Source organism: Mesoplodon bidens, assembly GCF_964165515.1.
Source record: "Mesoplodon bidens genome assembly, chromosome: X".
Taxonomy (NCBI): domain Eukaryota; kingdom Metazoa; phylum Chordata; class Mammalia; order Artiodactyla; family Ziphiidae; genus Mesoplodon; species Mesoplodon bidens.
This window is the reverse complement of record NC_138163.1, coordinates 33,398,880-33,415,248: the sequence shown is the minus strand read 5'-3', so window position 1 is coordinate 33,415,248 and position 16,369 is coordinate 33,398,880. Positions and strand designations below refer to the sequence as shown.

Below are 16,369 nucleotides of genomic sequence, written 5' to 3'. Positions count from 1 at the left end.
ATAGAGAAGGAAAGAAAGAAAGAAATTATACTTGCATAGGTTGTTAATGTATTTTCTGAGCATAACATTTTAATCAATATATCAATTGAGAAATCTCCATTACTGCCTCCAATCTTTTTTGGAATGAAGCAGACCACCTAGGTTTACACCCTGACTCTATCGTTTACTTTCTATATGATCTTGAGCAGTTTGTTTAACTTCTCAGTGCCTCAGTTTCCTAATTTGTAAAGTAGTGTTAATAGTAGTTTCTACCTCACGAGGATTAAGTGAAATCATTCACATAAAGGACTCAGCACAGTGCCTTGTACATAGTAAACCCTGAATACAAGTAAGCTAATATTATTAGTAATTATATTGGGCATGAAACTATGGACTCTGGGTCATACTTAACATGTAACAAGGAAACAATACAGACAGGATATAATTTAGCGCTTGATTGTATGGTGCATATGATAAACACCATGGTAGGTTGGGGTGGTGGATGTCAGAGGTATCATGGGAGACATGGCTTGAGTTGGGACTTAAATGATGAACTGAGAATGATGGGTGTAGAAGATGAGTCTTGAAAAAAACAAAAAAAGAAAATGAGTCTTGGTGGACCACAGAAGTCAAGTAAATGGTTGATTATCTCACTCTGGCCTCCCTAACAAAAATTTCAAATTAGATAGGAAGTAAACAGTCTCTTCAGAAAATGGTCTGTTATCCTAAATTTAGTGTGTGTGTGTGTTTGTGTGTGTGTTTGTGTGCATGTGTGCATTGATTGCTGTAATTTATCATCCTTTAAGTAGTGCACATGAATTATCTTGTTTAATTCTTATAACAACCCTATTAGACAGTTATTATTATTATCAGCCCCATTTTGAAGATAAGGAAATTGAAGCACAGAGATAGCAAGAAACTTTTCCCAAACCCTACAGCCAGAAGTACATAGCAGAGCTAATATTTGACCCCAGAAATTCTAACTTCAAAGCCCTGTGCTCTTAATCAGAAAGTTGCTTCTACTTAAAATTCATAAGGTCTTATAACTTTTAAAGGTAAACTGTTAGCCAGAACAATAAAAGAGGACACTTTTACACCTTATTTGGTGCTTAAACGATGATTGCTACCTTATTGTTTTAAGCCTCATTTGGATTCAAATGACAAGGTATATAATTTGTCTAAGCACAAATAGAAACCTTAAGGAGTCAAATTTAACAACCTACTTCATTTTAAGTTAATATACAGAAATTAGAAATAAATTTTTTTGTCAATTTCATGTTTTCTTGAGTAGAAAGTAAGAGGAAAGTGAGGATTTGTTGTTTTAGGCTCAGTCAGAGGTGATTTGGCTGTTTTGAGGCCTGACTGTACAATGTATTAGATGCCTTTGTTTGCTTGATTAAAACAGAAGTGGTTACCCTGAGGCCTTGGAGCCACATATGGCTTTCTAAAACATGTGCAGCTCTTGAATTAAATGTAAAATACTCTACTGTGAATTGTCATGATGCTGTGTCCTTTGAAAGATGTAAAGTGGTACTAAAAGGTAAAGACACAAGAGGGAGCTCTAAATAACTAAGAACAAAGAAAACTACCTCACGATGTGTATAGTGCAAGCTACACTAGCATCTGACAGTTTAGACAGTGGTACGCTGATTTAATTTAGTAGAATAAATGCCACAGATATGGGAGGCAGCATGGTTGTAACAATTAAGAAAACAGAAACTGAAGTCATATAGCCCTGAACTGGAACCTTGGTTCTGTTACTTTCTAGCTGTGTGATCCTGGAAAAGTCACTTACCATCCCCACTCCAAGTATTAGTTTTCCCATTTGTAAACAGGGAAAATAGTACCTATACCTGATAACATTATTGTGAGAATTAAATGAGATATAATACATGGAAAGAGTTTGGAGTATTGCCTGGTTACTGTAAATATTCAATAAATGGAGATTTACAAAATAGTATGACTTTATAAGGATTCCTAATTTTCACTCTTGGCCAGATTGGTCATCACTGTGCTAGAGGCTGGGCTATTCCTTTCTTTTATGAACATTTAATAAATGACTCACCTCCATCATTGTCCAAGTTATCTCCACAAAGCATTTCCATGACAACATTGCAGCCTGTCCCACTCCAACCCACCTGACACACACAGTGCCAACCATTTTGATCCAGGGTACATCGCCCATTTCCAAAGCAGAGCCCCGGGCAGCCATCTGAAAAGACAGCAGAGAGTAACAAATTCAGAGACATCAGAATGGGACTGGCCAACAATGATGTATCTGCCTAGAGGGAAAAATCGAATCATCTGGGCTCCATTCAGATGAGGTGTTGAATAAATGGAAGAGGAGCTTGCTTGCTTATACCACCTTCCCAGGGAACTTGTTATCCCTTACTCTGCTGTGCTTTTCCTTAGAGAGCCAATTAAACATTATTAATGCTAACCCCAATTCCCAACCTCTGATTCAGACAGGATAAAAACTATGATGGGGACAAGACATGTTTTTTGTTTCTTTTCGAAAAAGGTATCTCCTCATCTCAATCAAAACTGGATGGATGATATTGTATCTAGTTATGGCCAAAAAGTTGGGAAAAGACAGCAGTTTCTATGAAGAGATACTTCTCCTAACTACTGCTACTCTGTGCTGATTTTTCCCTTGTGATATGTTGCTTCAGGACTTAGGTATGTTGGTATACAGTTCAGACCATACCATTAATTGCCCATATGGTGCCTTAGAAATGTGCTGCAGTTGCTTTACATCTATTCAGCTCTTCTCTTCAGGATTATTATTGATCTGAAAGCTAAGGATTGATTTTTTTACTTATCTGGTATCTCTCTCAGAAACTAGCATAATAGTATACCTGTAGTAAGTGCTCAACAAATGTTTATGGAATTAACGCACACCAAATTTAGACTTTCAGAATTCTAGAGAATAATTGGATAAATATAGTCAAGAGGAAATTATAATGCTTAAATGACTTCTATCCATTGATAACCCTAACCACAAACACTAACGATGGTCTCTATTTAGACTTTTCTCAGGGATGACCTACTCTTTCTACCAGTGGTTCGGAGATAGGCTCTTCCAAAGGGCAACTCTGCATGTCCCAAGTGCTCAGTGGGCAGATGAACAGAGAGAGCAATAATGGCATATAGCTTCTGGAAATTTCCCCAGTAGCAACACAGGACCAGATCTGGATTTTACAGGAGCAAGTCCAATCAATATTCTTTCCATTTTCTGTCTTTGAAAGAAAATTCCAGAAGTATAAAAAGCAAAAGAATTTTTTTTTAATCTGTAGAAGTAATCCAGTGTTTCTTACAAATGGTTTTCCTAGCAACTCTCAACAGACTAGAGGAAGAAAAGACTTTAAAATAAAATGACAGATGGCTGTTAGAAAGTATGAAAAGATTATATATATATTCCTCATGCACATGTATAAGATTAAGAAAGAAATTTATCTAGTTCCATTCTCATGCACATACAGTGGATAAAGAGAAATTAGGGATAATTTGAGTAGGACATTTTCAATCTTCTGAGGCTGAGGTAATGAAAGGCACCAGGAAATCTGACAGAAAAATCCTTGCAGTCTCTATCGAGTGCAGATCCCTGGTGGGGATGGATGATGAGGTACTAACAGGGGAATAATTCTTCTGCCATTGTAAGGATACTCTACACGGACTTAAAGCTATATTGTTATGTTAGAGAAAAAGTTCAGCTGTCTACCTAACCTAGTTTATTTAATAATTACCTCTCTGTCATATAAACAGATAGACACACACACACCACTCGACATCAAGACAAAGAAAAATAATTCTTAAAACTGCTTATCAGTCTATTAAACTCTACGGCAAAAAATGAATCTTTGATATTGGGAAAGCAGATTACTTTTAAGTCTATTACGGCATGAACCTGACAATATTGCACTTAAGTAAGACTGCCAACATTAAAAATAACAACAAACAACACCCAAACCCCACCAACACTTCCTTTCCCACATGCATATTTTCGGTTTAAAATATTTTTCTGTTATAAAACTAGAGAGAACGGGCTTACCTCGGACAGCATCTAAGTAGTGAGCTAAAAAGGGGGGAAAAGAGTGATTGAATGAATTTCTGGGAGACCAAAGCTATACAACAAGTACTAATGGTTTACCATCTGTTGCCTGGGAGAACAGCAAACTGTGAATTCTGAAATGCCTGCAGCTCAAAAGTTGGTACACTGGCCTGTGTAGTTTGTGAATAATATTTTCTGTGGGAAAGATATTAATGGCTTTTCTGCAAGAAACTCTATTAGGCTTCCTAAAAAAGTGTCATATTTCATTAAAAGTATAAGAACTGCAGTTTTACATTTCAGTAATAACTCATGAAAGAGTGCTAGCTTGAACTTCTTATTAGTAATATCTTTAGAAGGGAAGTTCTGGAGTAACCACCTCTGGTAATCATGACAATATTTAAATCCTCCTATGTGAAGGCAATAAACTTACTCTAGTGCAGGAATGTAATTACTTAAGCTGCATCTGAATCTCACCCCTCACCACCTTTTTAATGAATCTTAAGCATTTTCCACAGTCACAGAACAAGACTGACTGTAGTTGAGTAGTAATGCAGTTTATTAAAATTATATGTTATATATATTATACATACTATACATTACTTTGGCAGGTTCCAACCATTATAACAAAAATCACCTAAAAATGAAAGCTGTAGTACAGTCTAGAGGGGAAAAAAAGCCCATAAACAATGAATTGTGTATCCAGAGGCCCACGCTTGCTTTTGCACTGTATGAATTTTCTGTGTGCTCATAGAATGACACTGGAACATTCTGTGACCCAGTTTCCTTAGCTGAACAATGGTAATCATACTTGTCCCTCTGTATACGCAGGGAACCTTTGTGGCAGATACATGTGTGTGTCAAGGGCTTTGATATTTTTCTCAGAAAAATGTATTTTATAAATGAAACTTTCATTATTATTAGTGTTTTTTGTGGTGAGAAGACCACGTGATAGATTAATTATTACATAGACTTTTTCACACCCACAGGTGTTCTCCCAGGAAGCAGCCTGAAAATTACTGAAATTGGTGACAAGGGATGAGAGAGGGTGGACGCCTCGGTACGAACTCTCTATACTACCCAATAAACAATTCAACACAGATGTTCTATTGATGGCAGGTCAGGAGTGTCTTCCTTATACACATTAAAGACAGCCCTTAATGATATTGAATGGCCCCTGATAAAGTAGTCCCATTTAATGAAACTGCCTCTAAGTGCTTTCAACCAAAACAACCTATACTTTTCAAAAGGAAAAATGGCCAGTGAATGTTAACTTTACAACAAAAGCACTTTTCTTATTAACTAATGACACTATATTCTAATGTATCATCTTTCATTTGAGTAACTCAAAGCACTTGAAAGCAGAAAATATAAAGAATAATGAAGAAATGAGAAAGGAAAAGACACAGAAATAAGTAAGATTATCAACAAAACAGGAAACCTCCCAGTTAAGGAAACTTTCAAACTTATGGCCAGCCCTCCTACTTCTTCCCTCTTCCCATCTCAAATTCTACAAACAGCTTGGTGATTGACTTGCTAGATTGCTTTACTTCTTCAATTAATCCAATTTATTTGGTTCAAAGTATGGTGGTACTTACCGATTGTACAGTGGTCGCCCTCCCATCCAGGGCTACACTCACATTTTCCATCTTTGCATTGGCCATGCTCAGCACAATGAGAATGACAGGAGCGTTCTTCACACGTTGGTCCTACCCAACCTTCTTCGCATTGGCAAATTCCCCTTGAGCAGACTCCATGGCTACCACACTCCATGGTACAGAGCTCTGTGGGGAATTCAAAGAAGATGTATTTACATATTTTATTACAACCAGAGCCTACTCTTTCAAAAACACATTAGAATTACCAAAATCTCAGTCTATACCTGTATTTAAAATATATAAATAAAATGTCACAAAGCCCTCTAGCATTTGAGTGAATGTACAAGGAACTCTGTTAAAAAAAGGTAGTTATATCTCTATGTATAAAATAAGCTCTAAATCATATTGCTTTTGAGCAGTCCACAAAATGATAACAGCACTCAAGGCTTAGAAGTGAAGTCAGTGCCAAACAAATGTCAAGCGGTTTTCACTAAACATTCATTAAGATTACAGATAACATTGTAGGGATTTTGTGACGCTACAAGAAATCACTGGGGAAAACACACAGTGCCCTAACTTCATTCGGGTTTTACAATCAGAAAGATGATAACTTTCTAATAAAATTCATAATATACAAGAGGTAAAGCTGCCAGTGACAGTAATCAACTGCTTTCTCTGATCATACTAACAATATTTGCATTTAAGGATTTAAAATGACTCTTGGTTGATTAAAACACACAGTCTTCTTATCTCAAAATGCCATTCAATATTTAGCCAATATAATCAAGGTGTATTATTAGCTCTGCCCAGTTTCTCTCTTCTGTATCCCTGACTTTTTTTTGAGAAACACTGAATATTAATAAAATCATGACAGTAGAAAACCAAAACAAAGTTTGGCTAGCTTGTTTCCTCATAAAATTCCCTTGCTGGAGGAGCAGAAGGGAGGTAAAAGCCTATCGAAAGAATGCAATAGGTTTTGGGTACAATTGGCCACATATCCTTGAAGGAAAAAGAGGGTGTTCTGGAAGCCAAGTTGTCTATCTTTCATAGTCTCAAATTCTGAAACTGGTTTTATATATTGATAGATATTGACATATGATGATACAAGTATTACCCTATATTACATGTAACAAAGCTCTTCATATGTAACAAAGGTCTCTACTCTATAGATAGCAGAGTTATTTTTCAGTAGGTGAGAATATTCTTCTGATAAAGCCATGATTATGAATTTTATTACTATCTGGATCAATATATTCACAAGTATTCTTTGAGGGTCAAGATATCATAGAAAGAGTACACGGTTTGGAATAAGAATTCCCCTGCATAAAAGCTGCGTATCCTTAGGCAAATTACTAATATGCTTTCTTAATCTCTGCTTGTGTAACTACACAATGAAAGTAATAATATTTACACCTGACAGGGTCATTGGGCAGCTTGAGATACATTTTGGAGGTAGAACCAATATGAATTCCTTAAGAGGGGATATAGGAAATGAAGGAAAGGGAAAAACAAAAGTTTTGGCTCAAACAAATGGGTGGATAATGCTGCCACTAACAAAATGGAAAAGGATAAAGGAAGAATAAGATGGAAGATCAAACAGATTAACATTGAGATAACGTATAGATAGCCAAATGAAGATGTCAATTAAGCACTAAGATATATGAATTTAACAGGCCAGGGCTAGAGATATGAAATTGGTAACCATTAGCATATAGGTGTTATTTAGCATCTAAGTTTGAGACCAGATGATATCCCCTAAGGAATGAGCCCTGAGGTGTTCCTGTGATTTAAAGATAAGGTAGAAAAAGAGGATCCATCAAAGGAGACTGGGAAGGAGAGGGCAGTGAGTGATCGGAGGAAATCTAATAGATTGTGGTATAGCTAAAGCCAAAAGAGGACACTTTTTCAAGAAGAAGGGGGTAGTTATCATAGGGACAGAGTAAAGGGCCAAAGTAGGTGATTAAACAGTTAATCCCACTAGGGGATTATAAGTAAAGAAAAAAGTATAGGAGACCCCTGTAAGTTAATGATCACTCAAGAAAGCAGGTTTGCTTAACCACAAAACCAAGCAGGCTTGCTTAGCAACAAAACCAGGTAACAGAAACATGAGACATGCCCCCAAACAATGAAACAATGGTGGCATGAGACCCACATCCTTCCCAGTGAGCTCAGTAAGTTAATGATTACTAGGACACGCTCCTCTGCACGCACTAAAAACAAAAATATAAGGAAAAGGTGACATTATACTAAAACCTGAAATGATTTAACATATTTTAGTATATGTTACTGCCTTTTTGCTCATTTCCATTGCACCATGACAGTCCCAGCTTGACCATGTAGGGACAAGAAAACTCCCCCACCAACGTGGAGGAGGGACTGATGAGGACGGAATTTTGATGTCTATTCCAGAATGAGGAAGAAGGTGGTTTTCTCCCCCTCCCCACTTTTCCTTTGATTATAAAACTGTAGCCCACTAAGTTCTTGGGGTGCGGCACCCTCTCGCCCACCTGCTTGTAAGCCTCACAAGTGTCCTATTCTAATAAATCACTTCTTATCTATCACTTTGCCTCTTGCTGAATTCTTTCTGCATTGAGACATAAAGAACTGGAGCTCCTCGGAGCCCCTGAAGTGCCACCTAATGGTTTCAGTTATGTAAAAAATAGTGCTCAGAGGTCAAGTGAGACATGGGCAGAGAAGTACCCATTGGATTTACCACATGGAAATTGTTGGTAACTTTAGGAAGAGCTGTATTGATAAAGTGGTAGTTGTAAAGCCAGATTGCACTGGGTGGAAGAGTGAATAGAAAACTGTGTGTGGGATCATCAGGTTGTGAGAAAAGTCTAGGACCCAGACAGTACCAAAAAGGGGGGACTTAGCCTAATAAATGGTAGTTCAAGTAGGTTAATCTTGAATTAGCACCAACAGTCTATATCTTGATTTTGAATCTATGATTGATAATCTGGATTTTAAAATTCAGTTCTTATAGTGAATTTGATATTGTAATTCTGCTCCCCTTAATGGCCTCCCTCAAGACACTAAAAGCTGAACTGAAAGGGCCTTTCTAAGATTAGAAAGCTAAATTGGTCAAAGCCAATCAAGCCAGAGCTGACTGAAACAATGAGAGGCAAACATTTTGCATATATTGCTTTATACAACTATAAATTTTAGACATAAGAGTACATCATTCTGATGATTTCCTGAAAAGTAGTAGGACTAGATGAAATAGTATTCATCTAGTATTCATTCACTGTTCAGAACTAGATGAACAGTATTGGCAAAATGGCAGACTAGGCTATCTTTAAACCACCTTGATATAAATTCTTAGAAATGCTGAATATAATGTAATAATTTTTAAAATTGCTTGTCTTAGTTCACAAGAAAGAGAAATTCTCAAACACTGGAAGCAAAGAGGATGCTAACAGTCAAAGATGTAAGCATATAAGTCAACCCTCTGGCAGCATAGAGGGGTTATTATACCCAGTAATGACCAGGGGCTTGGGTATCTGTGTCCACAAAGGGAAAAGAGATGAGGTCTTTGTCCCATTTAAGATGGGGAGTTGGACAGAAACTCCTGCAGAAAGCAAGGACAATCCCTGAAAAGCTGCAATCTCAATGAGATGGGGACTACTAAACTATCCACTAGCCCAGAGAGATGGCAAAGAAGCATTGACTATATAATAGTAACAACAACAACATCAATAACAATTGGGGGGTTAGAAAACAGTAGTGAAATAAAATATTATCTTATCATAATACGTGCAATGGAGTGCCCTGTGTTCAATATTTCTAAAGCCTTGTATTTTTCAGGAGTTAGGTAAGAGATACTTTGTCAAGTATGCATATAAAAATGTAAAGGTGGAGATCTGTTTCTAGTGATTGTGACCTAAGTAATTTTTACTATTCTCTTCTGATGAGAACTAGAAAATCTAGACAAAATATATTTTAAAATTTGCTGGATGTTACTACTAGAATTCACAAAAGGGTAAAGAATTGCTGGGCCAAGTTCCAGGAGAAAACGAAAACCCAGAGAGGTGTCTGATATTTTTGGATGCTTCTTTTCTAGAAGTGTCTGTCAATTCTGGTAGACGCAGCTGGAAGGCTCCAAGGTTGGGTAAAGCTTTTGTCCGTCTCATGGGGACAGAAAAAATACTTGACTGGATAATGGCTACTGAAGAAAACACCAAGCCAAATATTGAAGCAAAACTGAAGGAACAAAACAGAGAAAAAGGCAGATTCACAATTATAGTCAGAGACTTTTATGACCCCCTTTCTCATTAACTAATTGACAGAACAAGCAGACGACTTAGAAAGAATATGGAATATTTGACCAACATAATTAACAAATTTGATACAATTGATACATACAGAACACTGCATTAAATAACTACAACATACACAGAAATTCCGAGTGCACATAGAACATTTACAAATATTGACCACATGCTAGGCTATAAAGCAAGTCTCAACGTATTTCTAAGTATTGAAATTATATATAGCATGTTTTCTACCTACTATGGAATTAAACTTGAAATCAGTAACAAAAGATAATTATAAAATCCATATAATTTGGAAATTAAGAAATAGACTTCTGAATGAACTACAGAACAGAGAAGAAATCATTATGGAAGTAGGAATTTTTTTTTTTTTTTTGCGGTACGTGGGCCTCTCACTGCTATGGTCTCTCCTGTTGTGGAGCACAGGCTCCAGACATGCAGGCTCAGCGGCCATGGCTCACGGGCCCAGCCGCTCTGTGGCATGTGGGATCTTCCCGGACTGGGGCACGAACCCACATCCCCTGCATTGGCAGGTGGACTCTCAACCACTGTGCCACCAGGGAAGCCCCTTTCCTTTGTATTTCTAAAGACCAAGCCAGGATGGGAAATATGACTCAGTCATGGGACTTTGGGTTGTAAAAATCCTTCCATTGTGGCAAGTGAAATTAGGGTGAAACACTGGTGAAGATAGCTTGTATTAAACATGGACTTGAGGACACAGGGATGGGGAAGGGTAAGCTGGGACGAAGTGAGAGAGCAGCATGGACATACTTACACTACCACATGTAAAATAGATAGCTAGTGGGAAGCAGCCACATAGCACAGGGAGATCTGCTCGGTGCTTTGTGACCACCTAGAGGGGTGGGATAGGGAGGTTGGGAGGGAGACACAAGAGGGAGGGGATATGGGGATATATGTGTACATATAGCTGATTCACTTTGTTATACAGCAGAAACTAACACAACATTGTAAAGCAATTATACTCCAATAAAGATGTTAAAAAAATATTTAAAAAAACATTATTCATGGATAGTATGATTGTGCATGTACAAACTACAAAAAGAATCTGTATAGATAAATTATTAGAATTAATGTGTGAATTTAGCAAGATCTCTAGAGACATGGTTAATATAGATAAAAAAGTTATTTCTATATATCAACAGCAAACAATGAGAAAATTTAAAAATACCATTTACAATAGCATCACAATATCATATATCTAGTAATAATTTTAACAAAATATTTGCAAGACCTATACTGAAAAACTATAAAACTTTATGAGAGAAACTAGAGAAGACCTGGATAAATGGAAAGCTATAACATGTTCGTGAATTGAAAAACTCAAAATTAAAGATGCCAATTTACCCCAAATTCTTCTGCCGATTCAATGCAACCCCAATCAATATCTTGGCAGTTGTGTGTGTGTATGTGTGTGTTTGTACGTTTATGTAAATTTTGATCAGCCAAAGAAAGAAGCAGAATAAAGTGAGATGACGTACTCTAGCTGATAGCAAGACCTATTACAAAGCTATGTTAATTTAGACAGTGGGCTTTGGTACAATGGCAAATAGACTACTGAGAGTAAATAGAGTCCTAAAACAGATCCATACATATAAGGATACTTGATTTATGGTAAAGGTGGTACTGTAGGCAAGTGGGAAATGACTACTGTTTTATATTAAATGGTTCTGGGAAACTGAATATCCATTAAGAAAAAATTCATCTTTACCTCACCCCATATACAAAATCAACTCCAGACAGAATGTACTAAACATAAACTGATAAAGCTTCTAGAACAACATAAGGAAACAATTTCATGATCTTAGGGTACAAAAAAAATTTTTTTTAACAAAAAAAAATTTTTTTAACTGTACACAAAAATGCTAGCCATAAAGGTAAAAGACAATAAATTGGACTATATCAAAATTAAGAATTTCTTTTAATCAAAAGATAGAGAAAAAAAACATGCTATCAGTGGTAGAGTATATTCACAGTGGTTTCCAGGTGTTTCTTACTTGGATAGTTCGCTGTGCTGTACAGTTAGGACTTTTGTCCTTTTCTGTACAGTTAGGACTTTTGTCCTTTTCTCTGTGTGTGTGTTATATTTTAATGAAATGTTAAGAAATTAAAGATAATGACCACGGACTTCCCTAGTGGTCCAGTGGTTAAGAATCTGCCTTCCAATGCATGGAATGTGGGTTCGATCCCTGGTCGGGGAACTAAGATCCCACATGCCACGGGGCAACTAAGTCATGTGCCGCAACTACTGAGCCCACGTGCTCTAGAGCCCACGTGCCACAACTAGAGAGCCCGCACGCTCTGGAGGCTACATGCCACAACTAGAGAGAAGCCCACACACTGCAATGAAGAGCCCACGCGCTGCAACAAAAGATCCCACATGCCACAACGAAGATCCTGTGTGCCGCATCTAAGACCCAACGCAGCCAAATAAATTAATTAATTAAAAAAAATTAAACCTCCCTTTAAAAAAAATAAAGATAATGACCAAAAGAAAATAAACAGAATATATAACTTCCTAACCAGAAAAAGAGAAATAAGAATGAAGATAACCCAGTCAATCAGAGCAAAGGCAGAAAAAAGTCAATGAAAAAATAAATGATGTAAATAGGAGATACAAAAGAAGATTATAGGATATAACTCCAAACATGTCAGTAATCCTAGTAAATAAAAACAAATTGAACTTGCAATTTAAGAGTGAGACTCTGGAACTGAGTGAAGAAGAAAATCTAGTTATGTTCCTTCTGTTAATAAGAGATGTGCTGAAACACACTAATACAGAAAAGTTAGCAATAAGGGGAAAAAGGCACTGTAGTAAAGTACCAAGAGAAATTTGATATAGTTATAATATTATCAGATGAAATAGATTTCAAGGTATAAAACATTATTATGGATAGTCATTATATAATGATAAAAGGATTAATTCACCAGGAAGATGTAACAAGCCTGATCCTGTAAGAAAATACAGCTTCAAGATATATAAAGGAAAACTCGACATACTTATAATAAGACAAATTGAAAATTTCAACTTCAGGAATAAGAAGATAAAAAATTAGTGGATGTAGAAAATTTGAATAGTACAATTAACAACTTTAATATAATGGACATATATAGAACCCCCAATATATGACTATACAATACATATTCTTTTCAAGAACACACAGAATACCCACAAAACTGACAATTATTAGTTCACAAAGCAAGGCTCAACAAATGACAAAGATTCTACAACATATAGATCATGCTGTTTCAGCAAAATGCACTACAATTAGAAATCAATAAACAAAAAGCAAAAGAAAAAATGCAGAAAAGTGTTCCTTAAAAATAAACTTTAAAATAATTTATGAATCACATAAAAATTATATTGGAAACTAGGAACTGAATAACAATGAAAATACTATTTATAAAAACCTGTGGGATACAGCTTAGACAGTAACTTAGAGGAAATGTACAGCCTTTCATACATTTAATAGAAAAGAAGAACAACTGAAAATTAATGAAGAAAGCATCCAACCCAAGGAGTTAGAAAAAAGACTGCATATAAGTAGAAGGGAGGAAACAACAAAAGAGCTAAAGTTAATGAAATGAGAAACAAAGAAACAACAGAGAAGATGAACTAAACCAAAATCTGTGTCTTTGACATGAATAATAAAATAGAGAAAGCTTTGACAAAGTAGAACCAGAAATAAAGAAAGGAAATGAACAAGTAAGCATTAAAGATTAAAATATAAAAATAAATGAAAGAGTGCTATGAACAACTTTATGCCAGTAATTTTGAAACCTTAGGTGAAGTAGATTATTTTTCAAGAAAAAAAAATGGATTTGAGAAGAAATAGAAAGCCTGAATACACCTTAATGACATTGAAAATGGCCCAGATGGTTTTACAGGTGTATTTAGCCAAACTTCTAAGAGACGGATAGATAATCTCTATTTTAAGTCACACCAGAGAACACAAAAAGAGAAAAGAATTCCTGAATCATTTTATGAGACTACTATAATCTAGTTCTAAAATAAGGTAAGTAAAGAAGAAGGGACTTTTTTGTAGGTCTATCTCATTTATAAACATGGCTGCAAAAATCTCTAATAAACCATCTGAAAATCAAACCAGCAATGCACACACACGCGCACACACACACACACATATAGAAAATTACAACCAAGTAGGCATGAATGCTAGGATGGTTTAACTTTTGAAAATCTATTAATGCAATTCATCACTGAATTAATCCGTTTCACTTTAATCTCATTTCATAATGTATTAAAGAAAAATTATCATCTTATATATGGAAAGATTATTATATAATATTATATATTTATAAAATAGCTCCTATTTATGATGTAATCTCTTAGCAAAATAGGACTAGAAGGGAATTTACTGAATATGATAAAGGTGATTTACCAAAATCCTAAAGTAAGCATCAAACTTAGTAATAAAATAATAGAGTTCCCTTAAAGTCAGAAGTACTACAATTAACTGCTGCTTCAAATTCAATTTGGTACTGGAGAATTTAGCTAGCACAATAAGGCAACCAAAAATATAAAATGCTTAATGTCTGGAAAGGAAGACACAAAATTGAATATACAGGTAAACTATGGAAACAGGAAGAGAAGATAGCAAAGTTATTGTAAACAAGATCAACAGAAAAAAATCAACAGCCTGTCTATATATCAGGAACAGCCAATTAGAACATGTAATTTTTTAAAAAAGATCTCATTCATAATAATAACAAATCTAGCAAAAAAAAAGTTCAACATTCTTTTATATAAGAATTTAAAACTTTTTGAAGAACACATACCAAGACTCAATCAATGGGGAGATATACTGTTTATGGCTCACAAACCTCAATATCATTAAGATGTCAATTTTCCTCTACTAGTTCAACAACCGTTTTCATAGAGCTTGAAAACCTGATCCTAAAATCCATATGAAACAGAAAAGACTCAGAACATTTTGAAGTATATTCATTGATGTGTGTATGTGTGTGTGTATGTGTGTCCAGCCTAAATGTACATCAATAGGAAAATGGATATATAAATTTTGGTGTATTCATACAATGCAAAAAAATACAGAAGTTAAGTTGAATAAAGTAGAGGTACATGCCTCAAAATGGATAAACCTTAAAAACATAATGATAATGGAAGGAAGCAAGTTATTCATATGAAATTTAAACATACGCAGAACAATATAGTTTTATGGGTATATACATATTTGTAAAAACCTAAAAATATGTACAAGAATGATTAAATTTAGGGTAGTGGCTTCCACTGCAGGGAAGGGAGGGGACTGGAAGCACAAAAGGATACACAGGGTCTTATTTGTATTTGTTACTTTTTAAAGCTAAATTGTGGGCTTACAGTTGTTCATTATGTTATTTTATGTGTTTGGAATATTTAGTAATAATATCCAAAAGAAAAGAAATAAAGAATAGATAAGAAACGACTGTCTTAGGACTTCCCTGGCGGTCCAGTGGGTAATACTCCTTCCTCCTGATGCAGCAGTCAAGGGTTCGATCCCTGGTCGGGGAACTAAGATCCTGCATGCTGCAGGACGTGGCCACAAAAAAAAAAAAAAAAAAAAAAAAAGAAAAAAGAAACGACTTGTCCGCTCTGGCTGCCTCTGAGTCTGAATCTCCCAAAGAACAAATTTCTAGGAGGCACTAGATTGCAAGAGTCGGGGACAGCATTCTCTCAAAGACCTTACATATTATATTGATGCCATACTCAGCAGTGAGCTGTTATAACCATTTGGGGAAATCTCCATAATTTTCAACTTGTAATCTTTTTAAAACCTTCCTGTATTTGTTACACGTGTGTGACCTGAGTGGTGTTATCAGTGGTTTTGTAAATATTTACTATGTTTTTCTATTTAGGTTAATTCCAACAATTTTGTACTTTAATAAAATGTTGTAAACAGTGCAAGAAAAAGAAAAAGAAACAACTGTCTTTAGGGACCACTCTGTTGAATAAATAAGTGGAGATGTGACTTAACCTCAACACGAAACCCCCCACAGACATAAGCCACAACTACTAATCTGACTGACAGTTTCAGCACCGCAAGGATCCAGGTGGGATGCTATATCCGCATGAGTAAGGGAATCCTCTAAGAAATAAATTACTACACACAGAGAAGCAGATCTTCAACAAGAAGCATTCCTCACTTTGAACTGCATCAACATCCCTCCAATTGCCTCCATTTCCAAATGGAGTTTCTGGACTCAAACTAAGATGTTTTTCAATCCTAATCTTTTATGATTAGCAGTGGGGTGGGCGTGGGAGGACTAACAGAAAACAGATGCTGGCACTTGTATAATTTATAAACATGCTAGAAATGATATTTGCTCTAATATATTTGTCTTATGAATAGTTCTATTCCATGTGTAATATTTTCTATCTGGTTGAAAATACATTAACATTACAGGCTACAAAATATGACAAAAGAATGCTAAAATAT

At 35.7% G+C, this 16,369-nt stretch overlaps 1 protein-coding gene across 3 annotated transcripts in view; it reads right to left on the bottom strand.

Annotated features, from left to right (window-relative positions):
- TENM1 (teneurin transmembrane protein 1) overlaps nucleotides 1–16,369 on the bottom strand; it is a gene marked incomplete at both ends in the record, with an annotated part of 588,520 nt that overhangs the window by 180,086 nt on the left and 392,065 nt on the right. For all 3 annotated transcript variants that reach the window (XM_081221281.1, XM_081221282.1, XM_081221283.1), the window contains 3 exons: nucleotides 2,045–2,191; nucleotides 4,031–4,054; nucleotides 5,626–5,811. In XM_081221281.1, the coding sequence (XP_081077407.1) occupies nucleotides 2,045–2,191; nucleotides 4,031–4,054; nucleotides 5,626–5,811 (357 nt within the window). The remainder of the gene's footprint in view (nucleotides 1–2,044; nucleotides 2,192–4,030; nucleotides 4,055–5,625; nucleotides 5,812–16,369) is intronic.